The 24,060-nt window shown below is 31.6% G+C and overlaps 1 protein-coding gene across 5 annotated transcripts in view; it reads left to right on the top strand.

Annotated features, from left to right (window-relative positions):
* Nucleotides 1-24,060, top strand: part of LOC129801656 (uncharacterized) — a 76,926-nt gene that overhangs the window by 24,404 nt on the left and 28,462 nt on the right. For 2 of the 5 annotated variants that reach the window (XR_008751714.1, XR_008751715.1), the window contains exons 5-7: nt 604-758; nt 8,675-8,969; nt 15,014-15,347. Coding sequence is in view for 3 of the 5 variants with exons in the window: in XM_055846914.1 (XP_055702889.1) it covers nt 604-758; nt 8,675-8,969; nt 15,014-15,247 (684 nt within the window). In the remaining 2 variants the exon portion in view is untranslated. Of the gene's footprint in view, nt 1-603; nt 759-8,674; nt 8,970-15,013; nt 15,540-24,060 lie in introns of those variants that run through there. The other 3 variants (XM_055846914.1, XM_055846915.1, XM_055846916.1) reach the window with 2 other exon arrangements.

Here is a 24,060-nt window from a genome sequence, read left to right as displayed (position 1 = left end):
CTGTGTTTTTGCATTATTAAGTGATTTTCATAAAATTTACAATAAATATGAGTATGTAAACTTAATATGTGCATGCAGATGAACAAAAAATCGTTACATTTCAAAAAGTTTGTCGCCCGAATTTCGCTCTAATGCGGGTGACATTTCGGTCCCAAATGCCCGAATTTGAGAGAGTCTACTGTATCGACTGTATCTATGAATTCATACAAGTCTCGTCCATCGCAGTGTTCGGTGCTATACCGTGTTCTGTGGTGCCCCAGATTCCTTATACATATAGAGCAACGGGATTTTACGAGCGATTTTTACTAGAATACCAACCAGTTGGTTTGCAACAAAAACGTTAAATTGTGTTTTGAGGTGTATATTTTAAACAAATTAAATTGCATTTTTCTTAACCCAACGATCCTTGCTGGTCGTTTCTTATTCTTTTAGAAAAAAGTCGAGTCACTACCGATGACTCAGGGCCCTTAAAGACACATGAAAAATATTTTCTAGATTATTTAAGGGCCAATAGGTCAATAGTCTCGAAAATAGACTTTAAAATTGTATTAGAAGATTTTGTACATGTATTTTCTAAAGAATTTTTAATGTTTCTTCTACTAGGGTCCCGATTATGATTCATCGAGTGAGACTGAAGTGGCGCTTGAACAAGCAAGACTCACGAGTTTGTTTCAACACTGGGAATCCGCTAGTCTCTCGGCATCCATATGTTCATCAACGAGCCCCCTGCAGAACACACCCGTGAGACAACCTATGCGGTATGAGAATATTTAGACTCACAATTAAAGTTTGGAGGGAATGAGAGGCAAAATGATGAGGGATATTGTCCCAATATTTGCGTATCATCGTATATCGTTTGAGTTTAGAGAAACGTTATACTAGTTTTATCCGTATTACTTCCATCTTACAACGACGGTAAGTTAGGGTGAAAAATTTGAAATTTCTCCCCCACTTTCCATATATAACATCCCAGAGTGTTTCTCCCCAAATTTATTATTCCCATTTTTTTTGCGTGAGTTTTCATAAAAACCCTCGCATTTTCAAATTTTGTCTTTCGTTTTCCGTATTAGTATGTGTGTGTTTGAGTGAGAGAAAATTCCCGCCAGTCACCTATTTTGGCGTTGTTACTCCTTTATTTGAGCTCCCTTTTCCTTTTACTCTGCTTCTTTCACATCCTCCCCTTCAGCTTTCTCAATGTATTCACTTGAACGGTATAAGGGATGGGGTATGATGCAAAACACGCACACATAAATCAATTCGAGGGATGGAAAATCTATGCGACTGAACGTTTTGAAATAGCTCCTGTAAATACGTCTTGTGGCTTAACCAGACACTCCCTTAAATGACTCTCCGTTACCGTCTTATCGTGATTATCAGATGTGTTACTCTGGGGTGATTTTATTTTAAAAGTTTAATGGGAAATTTCTAATAGATTCCCTGCAGGCAATTCGCTTGAGAGCAATTTATCTTTCAGCTGCAAGTATAATAATAATGAGTTTCTCTGAGGTAAAGTTACTATTTTGTCGACAAAAATATCTGATTTAGAAGTTTGCCTTCAAAAATTTCTTAATATAACTGAAAATGTATATAATTCCCAATTGTTCTCTTTTATAATTTAAACTTCTTAAATGTGTTGTAATCTGATGTATAATAATCTTTTCGATTTGCAAGTCTCTGAAACGTTAGTTAAATTATCGGATAATTTATTGGAATATGAGCATGGGATTAGGAGTCAAATTTTGGTTTGGGTTTGGAACTATTACACTGAGAAAAAAAAGAGGCTGCGATTAACTTTTTTTCGTCAAACCTTTCACACTTTTTGGGTGTAAAAATATATCAACATTTTTTAATGTTAATTTTACACCTTTTAAGGGTAAAATCAACATGAAAGAAGGGTAAATTTAGCCCATAATACACCTAAAAAGGATAATATTTACACCGATTTTGGATTAATACTGTAGGGTAAAATTATCATTTCCGGAATGTTATTTTAACATTTTCGGATTTCTCTCAGTGTAGACTTGAGTAAACTGATCCATTGGTCTATTACTACAAAGTACAATGGGCAGAAATGTATGGGAGCTGGTCCAATCCTTCGCCAAATTGATTGGACCAGCCAAAATTGCCGAGACCTGTATCAGAAAGGACTGTCAGTCCTTAAGAAATTAACGATATCCTTCTAAAAATTCACAAGTTTGACATTTTATTTCTTGAAAATGGCTTAACCGATCTTAATGAAATTCGGGTCAAAGTTAATATGCGCCCTAAGCTTTAAATATATATTTTTAGATTTTTCGCTTGAATGCTCTATCTGGTGGCTCCCATACAAACTGATCGCGTTTTAAAGCCTTCGAAGAATACAGGACAATAAAATGAAGAAAAAAATCGTATGACGGGAAACTATTGGTATTTTGGAAGTCCTTGGAGTGTCTTTAACACATCTCTCGAAGAAACTTATAGTCCGTCGCGTCAAGTTTCTGTGATATCTTAAAATAAAAGTTCTTAAAAAAATAAGGTAAAGTACCCTTTATTCGACCGGTTCCTCTATTCGACCGGTAGATTTATTTATTCAATTTAATTATATTTGCTATAATATTTTGTGTATGATCTAACATTAATAGGTCAATTATTCTTTAAATAATACGAATCAGTGACAAATTCATAGAAATTGATGAAATTCACCATCAAATATTCAAAAATTGACCCACCGGTCGAATAGAGGAACCCGGTCGAGTAAGGGTACTTTACCTTAGGTAGAATTATTTTTATGGAACTTGTTTTTTTCTCGATAACGGTATATCGTAAGTTGTCAGTGCCAAAGAACTATTTCTAAAGTAGAACTCAAGGAATATTTTCCCAGAAGAAACCATCCCCTATATCTCCGTTTTCCTTGTAGTTATCCAGATTTTTCTCAAATATCCTCGAATGTCCTTTAATCTCATTAAAAGCATTGCGTCCTTTGCGTCCTTTTGTCTTCTTAAAAGAAATATTCTCCTCAAAAAAGGTGCTAGGGTTGCTGAAGATCATATAGGGTTGGAAAGGTACCGTTACCAAAGGAATTTCAACAAAAGGCTCAGAGTATAATGGCTAAATTAAAATATTTTTACTCTAAAATTATTATCCAAAGTTTTTAAATAACGGTAACTTTTAGGACCATGAGGCTAACTCTTTTGCTTTCAAGGAGAACATTTACTGAGCACACATTTCCCTACAAACAATCCTTTTTTATGACTTTGAAGAACATTCAAGGATTTAGTAGATAAATCTGGAAAATTGCAGAGAAAATAAAGAGATAAAGATATAGTTTGTTCTAGTAAAATCTTCTTTGAGCTCTTCTTTACAAATTGTTCTTTGAAATGACCAACATAAGATAAACTGTTATTTTATAAAAAGAGCTTTGTAAAAAAAATTCGTCACTTTTCTTAATTATATGTTTTATGCTCTAGTACTTTTCCTACATAATTTTGGGGTTGGTCTCGGAACAAAAGTTGTTACCTTTGCCAATATCTATTCGATCGCATAGGTATCATTCGTGGCGAAAGGTTGGACCATTTTGCCCATTGTCCTTTAGAATCGAAATTCGATTAGACTTTGAACTAGATGAGTGGAGGTTTAGCCGTATTCTGAAAGGTTTGGATTTTTCAAATAAAAAGAAATGCAGTGGTTTTTAAAGTCTCTTGTATTAAGTCGTAAGTGTTCCACCCCTTAAGCCTATATAACCCGTATAAGCTCTAGTATAAGGGATGGTAGGGCAGTTTGACGAAGATACCCTACCTATACGTATATGAACTATATTCAAACAAATAAAGTCCAGTTGGTTTCTATTAGACATTGGTTAATTAAAAATATAACTGCACATTTCGTGATATAAATTTATTTATCTCAAAATTTTGTTTTTTGAAAGTCATGTATGAGTGACTTGCCTTCCTCTGATAGCGATATCACGAGTGTAGAATCAAAAGAGAATAGAGAGTTTCACTTAATCTAAAAAAAAGTATATTTATCTGAAATACAATATAATATTTTATAAATATCCTTGTTTGGAATTTTGAGATATCGACTTTAATATTTCGATAAGTTTTTTCGTCGTTAGTGCACTTTACTCATTTTTTACACGTTTAAATTTCTACAAAAAATCATTACATTTTATATTAATTAAACGTTCTTATTTTAAAAACATTTTTTGTGTAATGTTAAAACATTTACCGAGTTGTTAATCCTTTTTGAGACTTTGGGTACTGAAGAAGAAATTATTTTTTAAAAGTATTTAGAATGATTAAAAATTTGGGGGTTATGGACTATTAAGAAGCAGAAGAAATACGCAAGTCTAAGATCATTTTTACAAGCATCTACCTAAATTTTGTAACAGTTTTTAAAAACATTCCTTTCGGAGATTTTTCTAGTCTTTTTTCAAACTTTTTTAATTAAACAAATTCTCTAAGTGATTTTTTAAATCCATATTTTCATTAGAATTTCAAAACCAATTACACATATGCCATCAGTCTATAATTCTTTAGAAAGAGAATTAGATGAATAAAACATTTGTTGGGGGAGTTGTGGAGTAATGCCCTGGACACACTTACGACTTAAACCGAGAGGCAGCTTAACGTAATTATAATCAAAATAATGATTTGACTAAATTCCCATCAGATTCCCAGTAACTAAGCCGATTCTCAGCATAAGCCGAGAAATGGATTAGTCATAAACTGATGGAAATGTAATCTGATCATTATTTTAATTATAATTACGTTAAGCCCTTTATCGGCTTAAGTCGTAAGTGTGCCTATAGGGCATAATTTCTAGAATGCATTACTTTCGAAAATAAACATTTTTAAGATGAGAAATGATTATTGAGCAATTGCCCTGTATATTTTTAGATAGTTAATGCTCAAGAGGAACCAATGGAATATATAGTTAGTTTGAATTCGGTTCATATTCTTTTATTAAAAGAACTCAGCTGCGTGAAAGTGCTCCACCCTCCCTTAACCCGAACTCAACTATATTTTTTTGTCATCCTGGTCTGGTCATTCTGCAGAAAGCATGCAAAAATTTGAAGACTTAAATTCTTTTATCGGAAAAATTTAAATTTCTTGTTGAGAGTTTTTTCGTAAAAAAAAGTATTGAATGAAATTGGCTTTGCCGGATATCTTACGGTTCGGAAAGAGTTAGAAAAGTTTATAGTTTTATTACAGTCAAATGCAATAAAAGACAATTACATTGTGTAATTCCTATTTTTGATAGATATTCTGATCTATTTGATACTTTGGCTTTGAGATGATCAAAGACATTTGGTGCAATTTTCTTAGTCAACTATGTATAAATACTCCTCCATGGAGATTTACCAAATTTCAACAAGTTTATAATGAATATGAATACTTGAGAAAAGTTTTCTATTATTTTTCCTAAAATATCCTTTTCTCTCCTGGTATTCTCTGTTTCTTCGTTATTTGTTACGAGGACATAAAAGTTGACCAAGAGCTCTTGTCATTTCTTCCAAAATCAATCAAGAATTCTCACCCTTGGTGTATATAAAAAGAAAAACTCCCCTTCTCGGAAATTGTTCTTTTCCGATCGCTTTAAGTAAGAGTGAATTTCTTCAACTTCTCTGTAGGAAGTTTGTTTTAAATTTTCACACAAACTTTTAAAGTACGCCCTTTATCTGGTGATTGGTGCGAGAATCTCCCAGAGATACCTGAGAAACTAATTGTGGTAATTAGAAAAATCGAGAAACTGGGCTTGAGAGAAGTGTCTTGGGGAATTGGATTGAGGGTGAAGTAAATTGGTGTACCTGAGGGGATTTGTGACTCTTGAGTTCCCTATTTTGATGATGGAGGAGTGTTTGAAACTGGAGACACAAGTTCTGGGAAAGAAAAGTTGCAACACCACCGGAATTAAAGTGTAAAGTTACCTGGAGCTTTTGGCAGAAGTTACACGTGAGGAGTGGATGATGGTCAAATAGGGTGGAGTAGAAAGACCCTTTTTCTGTTATTAACTTTGTTTCTCACCAAGTTTATTTTACTGGAAGGTGTTGAGGCAATTAAGAAGGATCATTTCAATTCAGATGGATGAAAAATTGAGTGTAAAAAGAAATTTAGATTTTGGTTTCTTTTTCCATAGTTGAATTGATGTTACTTAAAGTATGTTATATTTGAAAATTGCATTTTCATTCTGCAAAATTTTACATAACATCTCTTGTTTTTGTTGAAGCATAATGTGAGTAAAAAAAAAGAGAAGACAAACACACGATATACGATGAATACGGAAAAAAAGTCCCCCAAAGGCAAAAGGAAGAGAAAAAATCCTTGAAAATTACTATTTGCCCTCATGTGTATTTATTTAGCGTCTTATCTCTGTGCTTTTCCTTTCGTTCAATTCTTCTTATGTCTCATATCCATAATTATCGTGAAAAGTTTTTCTGTGTTTGTTCGCAAAAAAAGACTAGTTTATCTGAAAATATGGAAATATTTTCTCGTTTTTTTCTTTTCCTGTTTTTTCTTATGTTGTTTCCTGCAAACACTTTTCTTGCAAATAGATTATCAAAGTGGTGTAGGAGGAAATAGTGGAATGAAGCATGTGATAAAAGAAGGGTGCTATTTTTCTACAATCTTGAGAAAATCTTTTTTTTTTTAATGCAACCTAACGACGACGAATGACTTGCAGTAGAACATTTATACATTCTATCCCCATACATAATTTACCTTTTGCTTTTGCTAAAATATAATTTTTTTTTGGTGCAGCATATTTTTTTTAAGTTTTGCTAGATTTATCAGATGATTTTCATTTTTTAAATTAAGTTGCCTAGAATTAAGCTTTTTACCGGTCGGGTTATAATGACAAAATTTATTTGATCAGATTGAAATATTGAATAACATCACTTTTGGTTATTGATGCTAAAATACTTGTGAAGCAGATTGAAACTTTTACGATAATATGATTAAAATCTTAGTGGGTAAATCTCGCAAGTGCTTAGGAAGTCTAATTGAGTGAACAATAGTTTTGCTATAAATGCTCATAATCTAATAAAATAAAAAATGAAATAAAAAATCTATATAAATGAAAATCATAGCAAAACCACAAAAAATGAAAGTCTGAAATTATTCTATCTGCCTGATTAATATGCTTTTGATTTTCATGATGAAACTTTAGAAACACTTGTGAAATTTAAAGAAAATTTTTAGTAAACGTTTCTTTTAATTGATAAGAGTACTTTTAGTTAAACTGGATGTCATGGGCCCGTTACTCCAATAAGGATAGGCGGTATTGTTCTTATCGTGTTTTCACAAATTTTGCCGCACAGCAAAACACATGACTTACGAAAAAAAGTTATTGTATGTGTTGATAATAAGTCATAGATCACTGAGAATTCCTAATTACCAGCTCAAAAGGCATTTTCCTTTAATTGATCGAAACATACAAAGAGAGCGATAAATCTGTTATTTCTTGACACGTTGTGTATTGTTCGATTTTTATTAATTTTTGATATATTTAACATAGTTTTAGAGGTTGTCTGCGATAAAATTGTGTTTATATTCGAAAATAACCTTTAATTATTCATGGGTTTAGAAAGCCAAAAGTTAAAATCTAAAAATTAAATATAAAAGTTTAATCGGGTGGATAAGTTTGAATTCATTATAAAGACTTTTTTTTAGAATCCCTGGTTCGAATATGAACTGGCAATGAATCGGATATGAACTGATAATAACCAATAATAAAAAATAAGAGTATACATTTTATCGGTTAAAATAAATTGTGAATTGATAAAAAATAAAAATAGTCATATATGTGCAACCATTTTTTTAACTATAGGAAGTTATATTATAGGAAAAATGGTCACCATAGTTCATGTAGATTAGAAATAAAAATCTGTGTTCTGTGCTATCCTGTTCTGTGCGGTGGTGCCTCACTGTCCCCTATTTTGTTTAACGCTTTTATTTTATTATCAACGTCACTTTCTTATTCATCCATAAATGTTATAGGAAAAGTTCACATTTGATAAATCAGATACACTATCATTTGCATTGAAAATGAAGTTAATTATTTTCAATTGATTCAGGCTATTTCGTATCCTTTATAATTGCTTCAAATTTGTTTACACTATTTCATAATTCCGTCCGGCACGTCCGGGATGTTGAAATTTGAATTTGAAAAACTTAGCTTTTTAATGGGAGTATCAAAGTAATGGCATCTAAAATGACGTGAAATGACGATGAGATTTCAGAGTGGTCCAAAAACTTTAGATTTGCAAATATTTACCAAAGTATATAACACGGATTGCATTAGTTTTCTTTGGAGTTTGAGCAATAAAATGATAAAAGGACTCAAAATATTCCATGAATTAGGTATTTAAACTGCGACATATGTTTTTTTTTAATAATGATGAACAGAATTTAATTAAATGTTGACTTTTTTCCAATTAATGCTTAGTTATTGATTTTTTGTGTGATTGCCGATTTCCTGGCAAAGGGCAAAAGAATGAAAATTGCCACAGAGTATGTGGTTTTTGTAGTACGTGGATGGAAGGCTTGAAAAAGGGATGAGTAGATGATGTTGGGAAAAGGTTGCTTCTTCAGAAATCCACTCTATAGCTGTAGAGGAGGCAAAGGGGACAAATGTAGCTTGTGGGGAAATGTGTATTTGTGAGACTTTTCACAAATTGTCTCGTGCACTTTTGCAGACAAGCACCGCATCAACTTCGTCCTCAACAGCCCTTGAGTGTGGAAATGTTGTCTCAGCAGCAATTAAAGCAGCCGAACATGAGTCCAAAACGTGACGCCCGGACGCCGTTGTCGCAGACGATAATCCATCAGGGATATGGGGTGACGCAGCACCAAACCAACTCGCGGATACCACCAAGAGTTGCAGGCCAGAGCGGCATCCTCATGGGGAGCCTGCCACTCTCCTACTATTCACAACAGCAGCCAGTGACGACTCAGGCGTACTACAGCGAGATGGTTCATCATCCTCTTCAGGTACTTGAACGCTTTGCCGCCCGCGGGGCATTTTCTTTCCTTTTTCACCCACCTATTCCACTTCACTTTCTTATTCTTTCATCTCTTACTATGCTCTTATGCTCTTCTGTTGCAGGAAAATTCATGAAATTTATAGAAAACACCGTTTTTGCTTTCTTTTTATTCTGAAATTTGTTTGTAAAACAAGATTTCTCGTTAAAAGAATTGCGTTTTACAAAAGATAACTCTTTACATTGGATATACTTAACGTAGATATTCCAATCCCAAAGGAAAATTCTATCTAAAAATATTGCTTTTCCATTGTGTTATTTTAAAATTAAAGCTCATCGGATTTTTCTTCATAATATGTGTATTTGGTTCAATTAATGTAATATGCATGACCCAACTTATGGGAGAACCTTTCGTGTTTTATATGGAAAGTCATTTAGCAATGAACACATGAGAATTATTCCATTAAAGTTCAACACCTGGAAATACTTGGCAAATTAGCACACATTTACTATTTACAAAACGAGAAAATTAAGGCTTGAGGCTGAAAAAAAAAATGTAATTGGTGTTTGAGATTAAATTTTACAATTTTAGTGCTTACAGCTGTGGAAAAAAATGTCTCCTTCATGTTGTGAAATTTCATGTTTAGCCAACATTAAATTATGTTATTATGAAATTCATAGTCGCACACAACACTAAGCAAATTATACACAAAAAGCTCTGTCGAGTAGCAAGGATTTTTTTTTATAGAGACTTTGGGAAAGCTCCTAGAAAATTTGTGTCATAAACACAGAACTAAATCATTAACAAAAATGTCAACTAAATAGAGAAATTGCTCATTATTTGTCCTCTTGACAAAAATGAATGTTTGAAACATTAAAAGGGAGAAACTATGCTTTTTGAGGAATTGTATGGTTTTTTTTTAATTGCTAAAGCTTTTTGGACCCATTCTATATGGAAGAGGAATAGGAAAGGGGTGTTGTGTGAAAGAAAAGGAAAGTAGTAATAGTGTTACCATTAGATTCGATACCCCAAAAGGCGGTTTGTATCATTATGTTAATAAGTTCTTAAGAGGTCCATCTCATGGACAGAAGCACCATGCTCATGTGTTTGTACATAACAACATAGCTTTCTAGTGCGTAATTTATTCTTTAGTTTATTGGTTCACAGTATTCTTTAAACTGATTTATAGATCACTTAAAAGATCGTCTAAAATAATTTATGGGTAATATCAATAGATTATCAGTTGAAAGTTAGTTATCAGTATGAAACCAGTTCATTACCGGTTTATAACCGATTGGAACCGGTTCAGACTTGTCAGATATTTCAAAACCGTTCTAACGAGCTTAAAAATGGCCCCATTTGGTTGAAGAATACTCTCTTTAGAGCCATTTTGACCCTTGACCTTGAAAAAATCCTAGGGATTACTAAATTAATCTTACCACTTTTCTCAATTTGCGCTTGATTTTTGTAATATTTGGGGCCTGTGTTCCTTCAGCAATCTACTGATTCTGAATTTATGAGCAGACAATCATGAGGTCACTATCTGAGATACCTATAATGCGGTTATCAAGCCTCTCAGTCGAAGCCCTCGGTCTTCCATTAGCGTTTTTCAGATGTGCTCGTGCCTCATTACCATACATATTGAAGATTTTATGTATATCCTGTCGCCATTTTCCATAAAATTAAACAATTGAGGACACAGATTTATTCCGGCAGAATCTCTGAACGATTTATCCTTTAACTTCTAATAACTTGCCGTTTTTACCTAAATTATAAAGTAAAAAAAGATACATTATTTTATGATTGTTTTTATCATCACTTTTATATACACAAATTGACCACAGCAAACTTTGAAAAGGTGCAAACCCACCTTTTATCTCTTAAATGATATATGTAACTTCAAAATATAACTGGGTTAAAAGAAGTTAGTTGCACGTATTTGACCATTTTGAGTTACCTTTCCAAATGTGTCAAGAAACTTTTGGTCGATGCAAGATGATCAATTTCGGGAAATGTATTATTTTTGATATGAACAAAATTATTTAATTTTTTTTTTAAATTCATAAATAACATTATGGATTACAGGCAACTCATTTGCAAAAAGATGAAATTAAAAAAAGTATTTTTTTCTACCACTTTTTCAACCTGGTTTTTCAAATATATATTTGTCAAGAAGCTTTTGGCCGTCACTACAAAAACTCTCCAAACTTCAACTGCATAAGACCTAACGGATAAACCCGAAAAAATCGGAATAAATTATTTAGGAATAAAATTACTTATTAGAATAATTCTGTAACTATTTTTATATGTAATTCGCTTTTAATTAGGGGAGACTGGAGCAGAATTAGATAGCAAATAAAGTTTTTTGCCTAAAAATTAATGCAAAAAGTTCGGACTGATAAATTTTTCAATGAACAGGGAGGCAGTTAATTAATCTGAATAAATAGTGTATTGCTCATTATTCTTTCTAAGAAAAACTCTCTCTGAAAAACTATAACATCACAATGTCTAATGCTACCTCTGGCTAATTTTGCCCCGATTTCCTTTACTGATTATTTTGGCCAATATCTTTAGTGATTCAGGAACTGGTTCATATGTTATGTAGGTGAAAAAACTTAGCTCAAAGATGTGGGTATTATTATGATTCTTTTTCCCATGAATTGGATCGTGAATCTCTAAAGAACTCTATAAATACTTACAGCTAAATTATGCGAACTTACTTTTAGAGACTATGGCAAGTAAAGTCACGAGTTCGAGCATTCCGGATAGCTGACACGCTTTGTAACTCTTTTACAAATAATATCAACGGTAACTGACTTTTCGGAAAATAGAATCACGTAGAGTAAATTTAAGTTATTGGAAGATACATGGATAAAATTTTATAATTTAATTTTCAAAATTTGTATTGTTACTTGTTCTAGTACAGCCATATAAGTACTAAATTCACTCTACACAGAGTCAAATAAAAGAGAAGAGATATAAATCAATAAGTACTAAAATATTTGGTCTGTAAAATATTTCATTTTGATCAGTTAAATAACATAAAAATCATCCAAAATCACTTCAAATAAACTTCAAGTTATATCTGATGAATTTAAACTTGAACTTCTCTTTGCTGTGAATATTATTTTTCGCTATTTTCATGCACTAAAAATTTATGATTTCAAAAATTCAATACAGGATTTTTAATTTGACTACTTTTAATGAAACCATTTAAAGTGCAGGAATCTCATTTCATTTAAAAATTTTAAATAAGTAAAGAAATCATGCAATATTAGATTGATAAATCCAGAGAGAAAAATATGTCTCTCTTTTTATTATTCAATGGACATTAATAACAAATTAACCATGTCGCAAGAAAAAAGTGCATAAAACTGATAAATTGATCCATTTTCACGTTAAACATTTGTGATGCGGAAAATGTGCAATGGTCATTATTAAATATTTATTGAGTGCCTTTTTATGCACAGCTCAGCAATGATATCGTAATTTATCCTGCCTAAAAACTCACAGCCATTCCATAGACAGATTATCATGAAATTTTCTATAAATTATTGACGAAACTGTCTGCTTTAAAGGTCCTCCCATTGCCTGTCTCTCGTTCACTCTCTTTGTACCCCTCTGGTAAATTTTCCACGTCGCAGAACGTGTCAGGAAATTGTACAAACTCCACCTGGGAAGTTGGCGTAATATTTAGGAGTAAGTTTTGGCAGATTCCACCAACACTTTCACACCTGAATATTTCATTGCTCTGCAAAGGTAGAATTTGGTGTGTAATTAAAATTGATTTTCACGCTCAAGAATTTTCTCTTGTCTAAGAGATTTTTCATTCAAGTGCTTATTGTTCTATGAAAAAGGTGAAATACGTTACAGAGGTCACACAATTTCCAGGAGGTCTTATTAAAGGTTGTTAGAAATTATATGGAGTATAAGAGCAAATGATAAAACATCAGGGACAAATAGTCAGGAATTGGAAGAAAAATGTTATGGAATTGCCCATGAGGTAAAACACAAAGGTTGCTTTCCAAGAAATAAAACAGCTTCAACTATAGCCATAAAACTAGCAGAAAATAGGGGGAGGTGGGGTTTCATTTGATATGTGATTTTTCGCATATTTCTTAAATAAACTGGACCTTAACGTAATGTAATTTAGCTCTGCAAAATATTAGGGGAATTAAATAAAATAATTGTATTTTCCCTCTGCCAAATCTTATATAGATTTCTCTAATTTTAAAGACCTCTAAAATACCGCTTAAATTAAATTTTTTACTGTTCATTTGTACAGTGAGATAAAAAAAATACACTTACATTTCTTAGTTATTCTTTAAACAATCATAAATATAAAATAAGAAAACGTTGTGTCAAAAAATAATAATACTTTTATTCAAATGATAAGAAACATAAGCAATATAAAAGACAGAATTTTAAAATCAGTGAAATTAGAGAAAATAATAGGGGAGACTGGGGCAAAAATATCACAAAACGGATATTTTATTTTTTTACAAGCTGTTCGAGCGCTTCAAAAATTTCTAATTAGCGCAGTTTTATAGGAAATTTACCGCTCTATGACTTTGTGAAAGTAATATTCCTCTATTTTGTAAGGAAATACGTTTATCGAGCTGATTTCTAAAAGATAATTTTATGAAAATTCTCAAAAATGCTGGGGCAAATAGTACCAGACATGGAGTATTGTCATATTTTGATTCTCTTCATCACGGGCTTCCGTAAATTTGAAAAAAATACCTAGAGGGCATATTTTCATAGAAAATTTATTCATCTACAGCTTTGTAAAACACCGTTTTCTCTGCGAGAAAAGTGAGAAAACGTGAAAAGCGCTTTTCAAGCTATTTTTGAAAAAAAAAAAACACACAAAAGACTGCAAATCGTTTGACCAATACAAACAACAACCGGTAATGACGTTTCTTTTCGCCTTGAGACATCAGAAATTGCTTCGCTTTTTTGTTACTTTTTTCTCTATACCTTTTGTTACTTTTTACCCCAAGTGGCCATTTTTAATAAAAGGATTTCTGGAGAAAAGAACTTTGTGAAATTCTAAAATAGATAGCGGATTCCTATTCAAAGAATCCAAATTATTTAGAAAATAGTCACCAGTTCATCAATTTTGGAAAACAAGTAGGTAATAATTGTTATCTTCTGCAAGGAAAATATTTGAAAAATAGGACTAAAAATTTCGATATTTTTTATTTTCCAAATTCCTTGTTCGAATTCTAAGAAACTTACGACATTGAAGAAGGTCTATAGAGGCTATCTATAGAAAAAAAATTGAGCCACAATCTTTTTACCTTGGAAGATATTGAATTTTAAATTTTTCGATTTGTGACTTTTTTCCCCAGTCTCCCCTAGTCTTTTAGGGTTCTGGCACACCTTTCAGATCAGAAAAATTTCATATAATTTAAATTCACATCCCTTTCTTTCTTAAAAATCTTGTATATGTCTTTCGAAATCTTCTTCTTCTTCTTTTGAATATCACACTAAATTCAATTTAGTTCAATCAAATTTTGAGTATGAAAGAATGAGGTAGACATATTCAAAGCATTTGAGAAAGAAATGGATGTTAATTTCGATTTCATTTCGATTTTCGAAGGGGATGTTAATTTCGATCGGTGACGGAGGCTAAAATTTAATTTAATGATCAAATTTGATTTTTTATGGCCACGGCACACTTTTTAGATCAGGAAAATTTCATGAAACCAAAATTTACATCCTTTTCTTTCTCAAACATTTTGCATATCTCTATTTCACTTTTTTTCCCACTCAAAATTAGATTGAACTAAATTGAATTTGGCGTGATGTTCAGAAGAAGAAAAAGATTGTGAAAGTGTAGGACGGACATATTCAAATAATTTGAGAGAGAAAAGGATATGAATTTCGATTTCATGAAATTTTCTTGATCTAAAAAAGATGTGCCACCGCCATTACTGATTAATTTCCATTTCTTACTAAATCATTTGAAATATACTTTGTTGAATTAATTAATACTTTTTATCTAATGTGATAAATGATATTTTAACAATCTTTCATTGTTATACTAGCAGGTGCAATCGTCACCGGAGCCTCGTTTTCCGCCGGCCATAAGTGTGCAGAGGCTGGCGCCTCAGGTACAGCGTCAACTGCGCGAGACACAGGAGCTGATTAAGGACTCCTGTCCACAGATGTATGCGGCCGGGTACGGTAGCCCAGGACCTCCCATGCGGGCGGCCAATCAAAGTCAGAGAGTGAGGAGGACACCCACCTTGGAGACGCAGTACTCGCAAGAATTGTCGTGATATAGAAACATTATTGAATTAAGTGTGTAGGAACGCTTGGAGGATTCTCAACGTCGCCAACAGCCATCATCCCAAGGGAAACACCCACAATTGTAGCCATGTAAGTTCTCACAAAAAAAAAAAAAAAGAAATTGTGTATCTGGAGACATTGCGATGCTGTGTTCAGCGGGATTTCTATACTTTGCAAAATCGCAAAGAAAGGTCTACCTGCAAAATGCCAATAGAAGCATTGAGATTGAGGCATGAGAAGAGCTGTGTGATATTTGACCAAAGAATGTGTTTTTTCACTTCATTTTGTTCACTTCCTCTTCCTATCTGGAAAATTCAGTTTGCTAACATTTTCCACTTTTAATTGAATTACCTACCCAAGTTTTTTTTTGCCAGACCCCTCACGAGGGGCTCGATCAACTGAGAAAATCGATTTAGAGACTCTTTTGAGGAAAATTCCATATTGAAAATTACCATGTTAGTGTGTACAAGAGTCAATGTTGAAGAGTATTATGATGGTAAAATTTAGTGATGCATTATTGAATTGCAGTGCCGAAAGGATGGGGTTTTGTTTCGGGAAATGTAGAAGAAAGAAAATGCTTCAGGGAGTGACTAAAGAAATTTTGCATCTGGAATCATATTAAAATTCCCGTTTATAACTATAATGTCGAAGTTTTTGTGTGCAAAACGTAGCAATTGATTTTATGATGACTACTTTTACACTAAGTTACTACCATGATTATCTTTGTCTGAAAAACTTGTGCCAAGAAAACTATAACTGATATATCATGGATTATTTTCTTAATATAACTTTTGCACCAAAAATCATATTTCTCTACAAAATGTTCAGAGTCAGATATAGGATTATCATACTCTCTCAGTTTCTAAAAAAAAAATGTATGTTTGGGAAAAATTTTTATCGGGGTAAGGGTTGCTTTTCAAGTAAAGTCACTAAGGGTAAGGATTCTTTTGCAGTAAATGTTTTATGTAAAAAAAAAAAACAAAAGAAAACCTAGAAATCCTTTCTTAGGGCAGAATCACATTGACGGTCAAATTCTCACCGTATTTCATCAATTTACGCATTTTTATTGCAATTCTTACGCAAATTTTCAATTACCGTATTACCTTATGTCATACTCAGTGACTATATGAAAATAATGTAAGAAAATTGAAGAAATAAAAAGAAAATGCGATAAACGGTGAGCAAAAAAACTGTACGAGAAATTAATCGTACAGTTTTTTTTGCTCACCGTTTATCGTATTTTTGTTTTATTGATTCAATTTTCTTATATTATTTTCACCTAGGGCCACCGAGTATGAGATAAGGTAATACGGTAATTGAGAAATTGCGTAAGAATTGCAGTGAGAATGCGTAAATTAACGAAATACGGTGAGGTTTTGACGGTGACGGTGAGCATTTTACTGTCAATGTGATTCGGCCCTTAATCCTTAAATTTTTCTCAAACGTATGACTTTTTTCGGAACAAAAAGATTATTATTTATATAATTTTTAATTCCATTTTTATCTTCATTTTTTTTCATCTCTTTAGTCATCTGTCAGTCTCAATTTATTTATCTACGTCTCAGTGTTATTTCCAAACGTTAGAGAATGCGGTATTGATGAAATATTATTTGTTAATTCTACCATGAGACAGTCAATGACCAATAGAGCTCGTGATTAGATGTGCTGAAGATCATTTTACGCTAATGGTTCACTTTTTACTGCATAAGAAATGAAATTCCCATCTCTCTGCTGGTCTATGGTTTTTACAAATTTTATTAATTCATATTAAATTATTACTTATATAAAATTTTAGAGAGAAGGTCACCTTTGTCCGGTTTGGAGAACTTGAAATGGACTTTCACTCTGTAATTTTTTATATTTTGTTTTTGGATTCAAAGACAATATCTTTATTCATTCAACAATTCAGCCTTTTAGCTGATTTTTTTTAAAGTTTGACTTTTATTATACTTTCCTATTTTTTATTTTCTATTTTTTTTGGAAAATCCTCGTCGTATTTCGTTAATTTGGGCATTTTAATTGCAATTCTTACGCAAATTCTCGCTTACCGTATTATCTTATCTCATACTCGGTGGCACTAGGTGAAAATATTTTAAGAAAATTGAAAAAATAAAACGAAAATTTGATAAACAGTGAGTAAAAAAACTGTACGATTAATTTCTCGTACAGTTTTTTTTTGCTTATCGGTTATCGAATTTTTGTTTTATTTCTTCAATTTTCTTATATTATTTTTACCTACTCTGAAAAAAAAAATGTTTTGTCAAATTAACAAGACAAGTTTGTGAAAAGGATGTTCTTCCATACAGAATATGGAAAAGTTTTGTCAAATCGGCGGCCAAAAGGATCTTGTTAAAAGTTTGTCAAAAGGGTGTTTTTCTATATGAAATGCAAGAAAAAGTTTTTTCAATTTGGTAAATAACATCCTTTTGATAAAATTTCAACAAAATCCATTTGTTTATTTAACAAGATATTTTTTTCAGAGTAGTGCCACCGAGTATGAGATAAGGTAATAAGAAAATTTCACTTTTTGGAATCCGGCCGATAGCAGGTCGAAATATCCGTGTTTTCTCTATTAAGAAAATTTCATTTTTCCTTTGAAATGTCCTTAGTTAATTCAGAGTCACTCATCTGTTATGATGATTTTTAAACTTATAATTTACTTCCATCTCTGTCAGGCTATGTTTTCAAGTATGGGAAATTTCCTTGAATTTGGGGCACCTTTGAAATTGTGATTTTTCTCCTATTTTTAAATAAAATTGAGCCTTATTATGATATAATTTATCTCAGCAGACAGATTGAGAAGCTAAATTACATCATGATGTGGCTCAATTCCATTTAAAAATAGGTGAAAAAGCCGAATTTCAAAGTTGCCCCAGTTCAAAAATACACCACTTTCCCTCAATTTGAGGACTAAAGTAACTAAAAATTCATCCCCGACAGCATTTTGGATATTAATTGCGTAAAAATAAATTATTCAAAATCGTCTATCTTGTCATTAATATAGTGTGCGATAGATGCTATGGGTTAAATACGTTAATAATAGGGGTACCTTTGAAATGGGGCTTTTTTGTCCTATTTTTAATTACAACTAGACTTTACTGTAACATAATTAAGGTTTATTTCCATTTAAAAATAGGACAAAAGCCCTATTTCAAAGTTTTCCCAATTCAAAGGTACTCCACTTCCTCTTGCACTCACTTCTCTAACACATCCTGAAAGAATAATGTTTTGATAGAAAGGAATAATATTTTGATTGAGTTTTGCAAAGCTGGAGTCTGAAAAATATGTATTCATGTACCCGTTATCAAAGTTAGAGGTCAGAAGGTGGTCAAAGTTTGTAATTTGTGGCTTTGGTATACAGTACCATTCAAAACATTAAATACACCCTTCGTAAGTTTAAATACACCTGGTTTGGACCGGGAAAACGCTGTAATATCCAGTTCTATCAACTAAAATATTTTCATATACAAACCTAAGAACAGTTTTAAACAAAATTTGGGAAAATACATGGGCTAAAAAAATTATAATTTGAGGATCAGTCAAAATAGAAAAACTGAAAATTGTGCCGAGGGAATATTTTTGGTATGGATTGTGGTCGGTTTCCGGTCTGATCTGTTCTGAAAAGGGTTTCTTCTTTGAATATTAAAATTTCCAGCCTAAATTCTACTTTTTCATATATATTTTTATTATTTTTTAAATTACTTCTTATTATTGTTGCAATTTCATTTCTTTTATTTCATTATTTTATTTAAAAAAAACATTAATAAAATCATCCAATTCAGATCTCCTCGTAGAATCCTCCTTTAGCTTTGATAGGCGCCTCACAGATTTGGGGCATCCTGTTGATCAATTTCTCCAAAATGCCAAAAGGAACTCTGCCCACATATCCTGAATTGCTTCCACCAAGATTGGAACTGATGTCGGCGCCTTTTCTCGAACCTTCTGGTCGAGAAAATCCCAGAGAATTGCAATGAGGCTACAATCGGGTGACTGGAGTGGCCAATGCATGTGACTTATTGGGCGTGGGTTTGTTTTTCAAGAGGATAACGATCCCAAGCATTCCTCAAAGCTTTGTGGAGGTTTCCTTCTTAAAAAAGAGAAACGCAGGGTCCTAAACTACATGCATTAGCCACCTCAATCACCCGATTGTAACCCCATTGCAATTTTCTGGGATTTTCTCGACCAGAAGGTTCGAGGGAAGGCACCGACATTAGTTCCAATCTTGGTGGAAGCACTTCAGGATGCGTGGGCAGAGTTCCTTCAGACATTTTGGAGAAATTGATCAACAGGATGCCTCGAATATGTGAGGCGCTTATCAAAGCTAAAGGAGGATTCTTCGAGGAGAACTGAATTGGATTATTTTATTCATGTTTTTTAAATAAAATAATGAAGTAAAAGAAATGAAATTGCAACAACAATAAGAAGTAATTTGAAAAATAATAAAAATATATATGAAAAAGTAGAATTTAGGCTTGAAACTATTAACTAATATTCGAAGAAGAAACCCCTTTCAGAACAGATCACACCGGAAACCGACCACAATCCATACCAAAAATATTCCCTCGGCATAATTTTTAGTCTTTCTAACTCTTAGTAATATTTACTAATAGTATTTAGCTTATACTAAATGATTATTAAAAGATTAGATCAGTTTTGGAATGTGGGGCTACTTTTGCATTTTTGTCCAAAAAGCTCATTTTTGACCGATCCTCAAACTATAATTTTTTTAACCCATGTATTTTCGCAAATTTTGTTTAAAACTGTTCTTAGGTTTATATGTGAAAGTATTTCAGTCAATAGAACTGGATAGAATCATAGCCTGATGTCTTCCGGAACCAATTATTCTTTTAAAAAAATAATATTAGATTAAATTATCTCTACGATGCGCGCTACATTATGTTAATCTCTATATAGCATTGTACAATGTTAAATTATATGAAAAGCCTCATATTTAAGAAAGCCATAACAAATCTGTTTAATACAGAAAGAACCATAATTTTGAATGGAGTTTTCCTCATAAAAAAATATTCCTTTTTTTTGTATAAATTACCTCATTGACTTATTTTGCTGAAAGGAATAAAGTTTTATTTAAAAAAGGAAGTCACTTTTGTACGATAGAAACACACAGCTCGACTTGCAAAAGATAAGCTTTTAAATAAAATTTAAAAAAAAATTGCTAAAATAAAAAAAAATAAAATAGTAGAAAAGAAAATAATGAAAGATTCTCAAATTGTATATATAGCAAAAAAAAAAAGAAAACAATATTTAGGTGAGAAAAGGGGGAAAAAAACTATAGAAATCTCATTTCTTCTCTCTTGAATCAGTGTCGTTTTTCGTTTTCATTTTCTAATAATTAGTGAAAAGAAAATCAAGTAAAGCGTTAGTTGATATACATATATTTTAGTTTTGAGCAATACATTGAAGAGAAATTTGCCGTAAAACTGAATAACATGAATGTAAGATAATTTTTAAGAAAATATGTATTTCCTTTAAGTTTTCTTAAGTCACATTCGAAAGTGATTGAATTGTAACTTCAATGAAAAATCAACAGTGAAACAGTTAACCTACCTATAGGCCGAGACAGAGGGGGAAATAGTGAGAAAATTAGTCAGGAAATTGTGAGGAAAACCGGAAGGATGTCCTCATGGTGGAACGTGTATTTATCAATTTTAATAAATTGAGATGGAGGCTCGAAGGAGAATTATGAGATTTTACTTAATAGAGTTAAAAGAAGCAAGAAAAAATAGTCTTATTGTGACGATTGAGCAAGAAAATACTTTGGAAAATTTTATTTTAAAATTTAACAAAATTTTCTATATTTTTTTTTTAAATCTAACATCTAGAAAAAGAGAATTAAACTAAAGAAGACAAGAATAGATGAAGCACCGTCCGTTGTAAAAAAAATACCCTCGACCTTTGCGTTCAATCAGAATAAATAAAATAAAGAAAAAGAATTGTGAAAGATGGGAGAAAAAAATATTGAAGAATAAGTAATGATAAAGTTACAAAAAATTGCAATATTATAAAATAATATTTAAAATAATGAATATTCCAATTAATATAACTAATAAATGTATAAAAAAAATTATATAATTTTTAATAAGATGATAAAAAAAGATGAAACTATTTAAAGTTAAAAATAAAATGAAAATGAGATAGATGAATAAATTGATGAGAAGATTGTATGAAAAATAAAAGAAAAACAAATCTATGATAGAAAATAAATCAAAATATAATTGAATTACTTAATTTCCGGTGCAACTCGTTTCAAAAATATAGTCTTTTTTAATTTATGAATTTAATTTGAATCTGTTGAGAAAATAAAGAAAAATTTGGAATGGAAATGCAATTATACGATTGCTAAAACAATCCCTGAATAATGAAGATTTATTAGAAATTCATAATACAAAGGGGTATTGATCTGAAGAGTAAATTCATTGTTTGTTTTTTTTTTTGCTGAGCTTTAAGAAGCAGTGGACATATAAATTGGGCAATTAATTTAATTTCAAGAGCAAAAAAATAAATGTCATTAGATAACCATTTAAATTATGTAAATTCAAATTAGGATTTAAAAATTTGAATATTTTACTTCAGTAGCAATAACTCAAGTGCTTTACAAACCAATTTTTGAGATTGGAACTTAAGTCAGGAGCAGTTGTCTAGCTAATCTCAAGATTTCCTGTAAGCAAAAAAATCACTAAACAATCACTTGGAAATTTTTCAGTGACTGAACTAGGGAGAAATTTTACATTTTCGTCTTACATTTTCCAGAAAAATACGATAAATCTTTCCATTTAAATTTCTTGCAATTTAGAATTTTGTAGAATTAGAAATGATATTTTTTTTTACCAACCAAAATTTAGTTTTCAAAGAATCAAGCATATTCTTTCTTAAAAAAAAAGATGCATTATCCACATTTAATCAAATATTCAGTCTTATAGAATATTTCATTGCTTTCAGATTCTAAAGTCCAAAGTCTTAAATATTTTGAAAATAAATGCCAAGCTTTCATAGTTAAAGATAATCTTAGAATATCATGGAGTTAAAATATATATAGCGTTCTGTGATTGGCCGAAATTTTGATTGTTTCGAAAGCTTTGAAGCTCCAGCCAATCATTGAACGCAATGGGAGTAAAATACTTATCACGTTTTGTATTTGGCTAAAGATTTGACTGTTTTCAAAAGCTTTGGAAATCTAGCCAATCACAAAACGTGATGTAACTAAAAGATTTTATCTCATGGAATATTTGGGTGGCATCCCGTTCGATGATTGACTAAAACTTTCAAAGCTTAGAATGCTTTGAAAGCATTTTAAGCTTCAGCCAATCACAGAATATCATAGGACTAAAATATTTACCGTATTCTGTGATTGGCTTAAGCAGAAGTGTGCAAGAACCGTTTGAAACCGAAAAAAACGTCAAATGAAACTTGTACATCAATGGTCAAAATGCTACCTGAACAAACTTACTTTGACGTTTATTCGGTTTCAAACGGATTTTGCACACCCCTGGGCTAGAGCTTTGAATGATTTGGAAGCTCTGCAGCTCTAGCCAATAACAGAACTCGATGTGACTAAAATTAAATTCCATAAATTATTTGAGTTCTATTGTGTTCTGTGATTGTCTAATACATGCTTCAGATCTAGGCTTAGCCCTATGGCTTAACTTCCCTAATTTCTTATCGGTCACGATTTTTTGGAAAATTTCGATTTATGATTGGATTATTAATGGCAAATATGACCCATTGGTTTGTGAAAAATCAATAAAATCGGTTGCCGTTTAAGATTTTGAGACCCTCGAAAACTGGACTAAATCTCTGGTCTGAAGACGGTCTAAAACTTTGAATGTTTCGAAAGCTTTGACACTAACGCAATTCAACTGAAATATTTAATCCTATTAAATATTTTTGGCTAATCGAGTCTTGTTATATTGTCTAAAATTGGCAATGCTGAGAGTGCTTTTAAGCCAATCATGAAACAAGATAGGCTTAAAATATTTTAAAATACTTAATCAGGTCTGAACAATGCTCAGATTAATTTTCTGATCAATTCCACATGTTCAACCAAATTGAATAGCATTAGGCCATTTAAATATTTGCTTTTTAAATGAATAAAATCTGTCCACAAGCAATAAAAATGCATACATTTAAATTCAGGCATAAAATTGATCACCAACCTTTTCAAAATATCCATACTCAGTGCCGAGTAGATGGGATAAGTTAATTACTGTGTTAAGAAAAAAATATTCTAAAAGCTCAATTAACTGAAATATGTTCTTGAAAAATTACAAGTGATTTCGGTGATTTCAGTAAAAAAAAAGCTTATTTCTATTAAGATGCTTTAAATTCAACAGATGAATACTCTCTTTGTAGAAAGCAGAAGCGGGTGCGAACAAATTGAATAATAATCTTCTTATTTATTTTTTGCTCAGAGCAACACAAACCGAAGAGTGGCCAAAGAAGAATAAATAGAGAAAAACATTAAATTTACTTTAGAATGAGAATCACAAGGTATAAAAGACTTAAGAAAGAACAAAGATGCTGACTCCTTTTCAACTTATTATTTAAAGATTTAAGACAGGATAGAAAAAAAAGAGGAGAAGAAAGTATCTCAAACAATTACTTAATTATTATACTACAGGTGAAAAAAAAAAACAGAAAGAAAATAATATAGTCAATTAGAAAAAAAATTCTGTTTTGACAAATAGGAAAAAATAGATTTTCTTTTCTTTAGAATAATTTGCCATGAAAGAAAAAGAAATAGTAAAAATAACAAGCAACACATTCATATCCCAAGAACCAAAAT

The sequence above is a fragment of the Phlebotomus papatasi genome, chromosome 2 (assembly GCF_024763615.1).
Source record: "Phlebotomus papatasi isolate M1 chromosome 2, Ppap_2.1, whole genome shotgun sequence".
In the NCBI taxonomy this organism is placed as follows: domain Eukaryota; kingdom Metazoa; phylum Arthropoda; class Insecta; order Diptera; family Psychodidae; genus Phlebotomus; species Phlebotomus papatasi.
The sequence above is the reverse complement of the archived record's forward strand: the minus strand, read 5'-3'. Positions and strand labels throughout refer to the sequence as shown.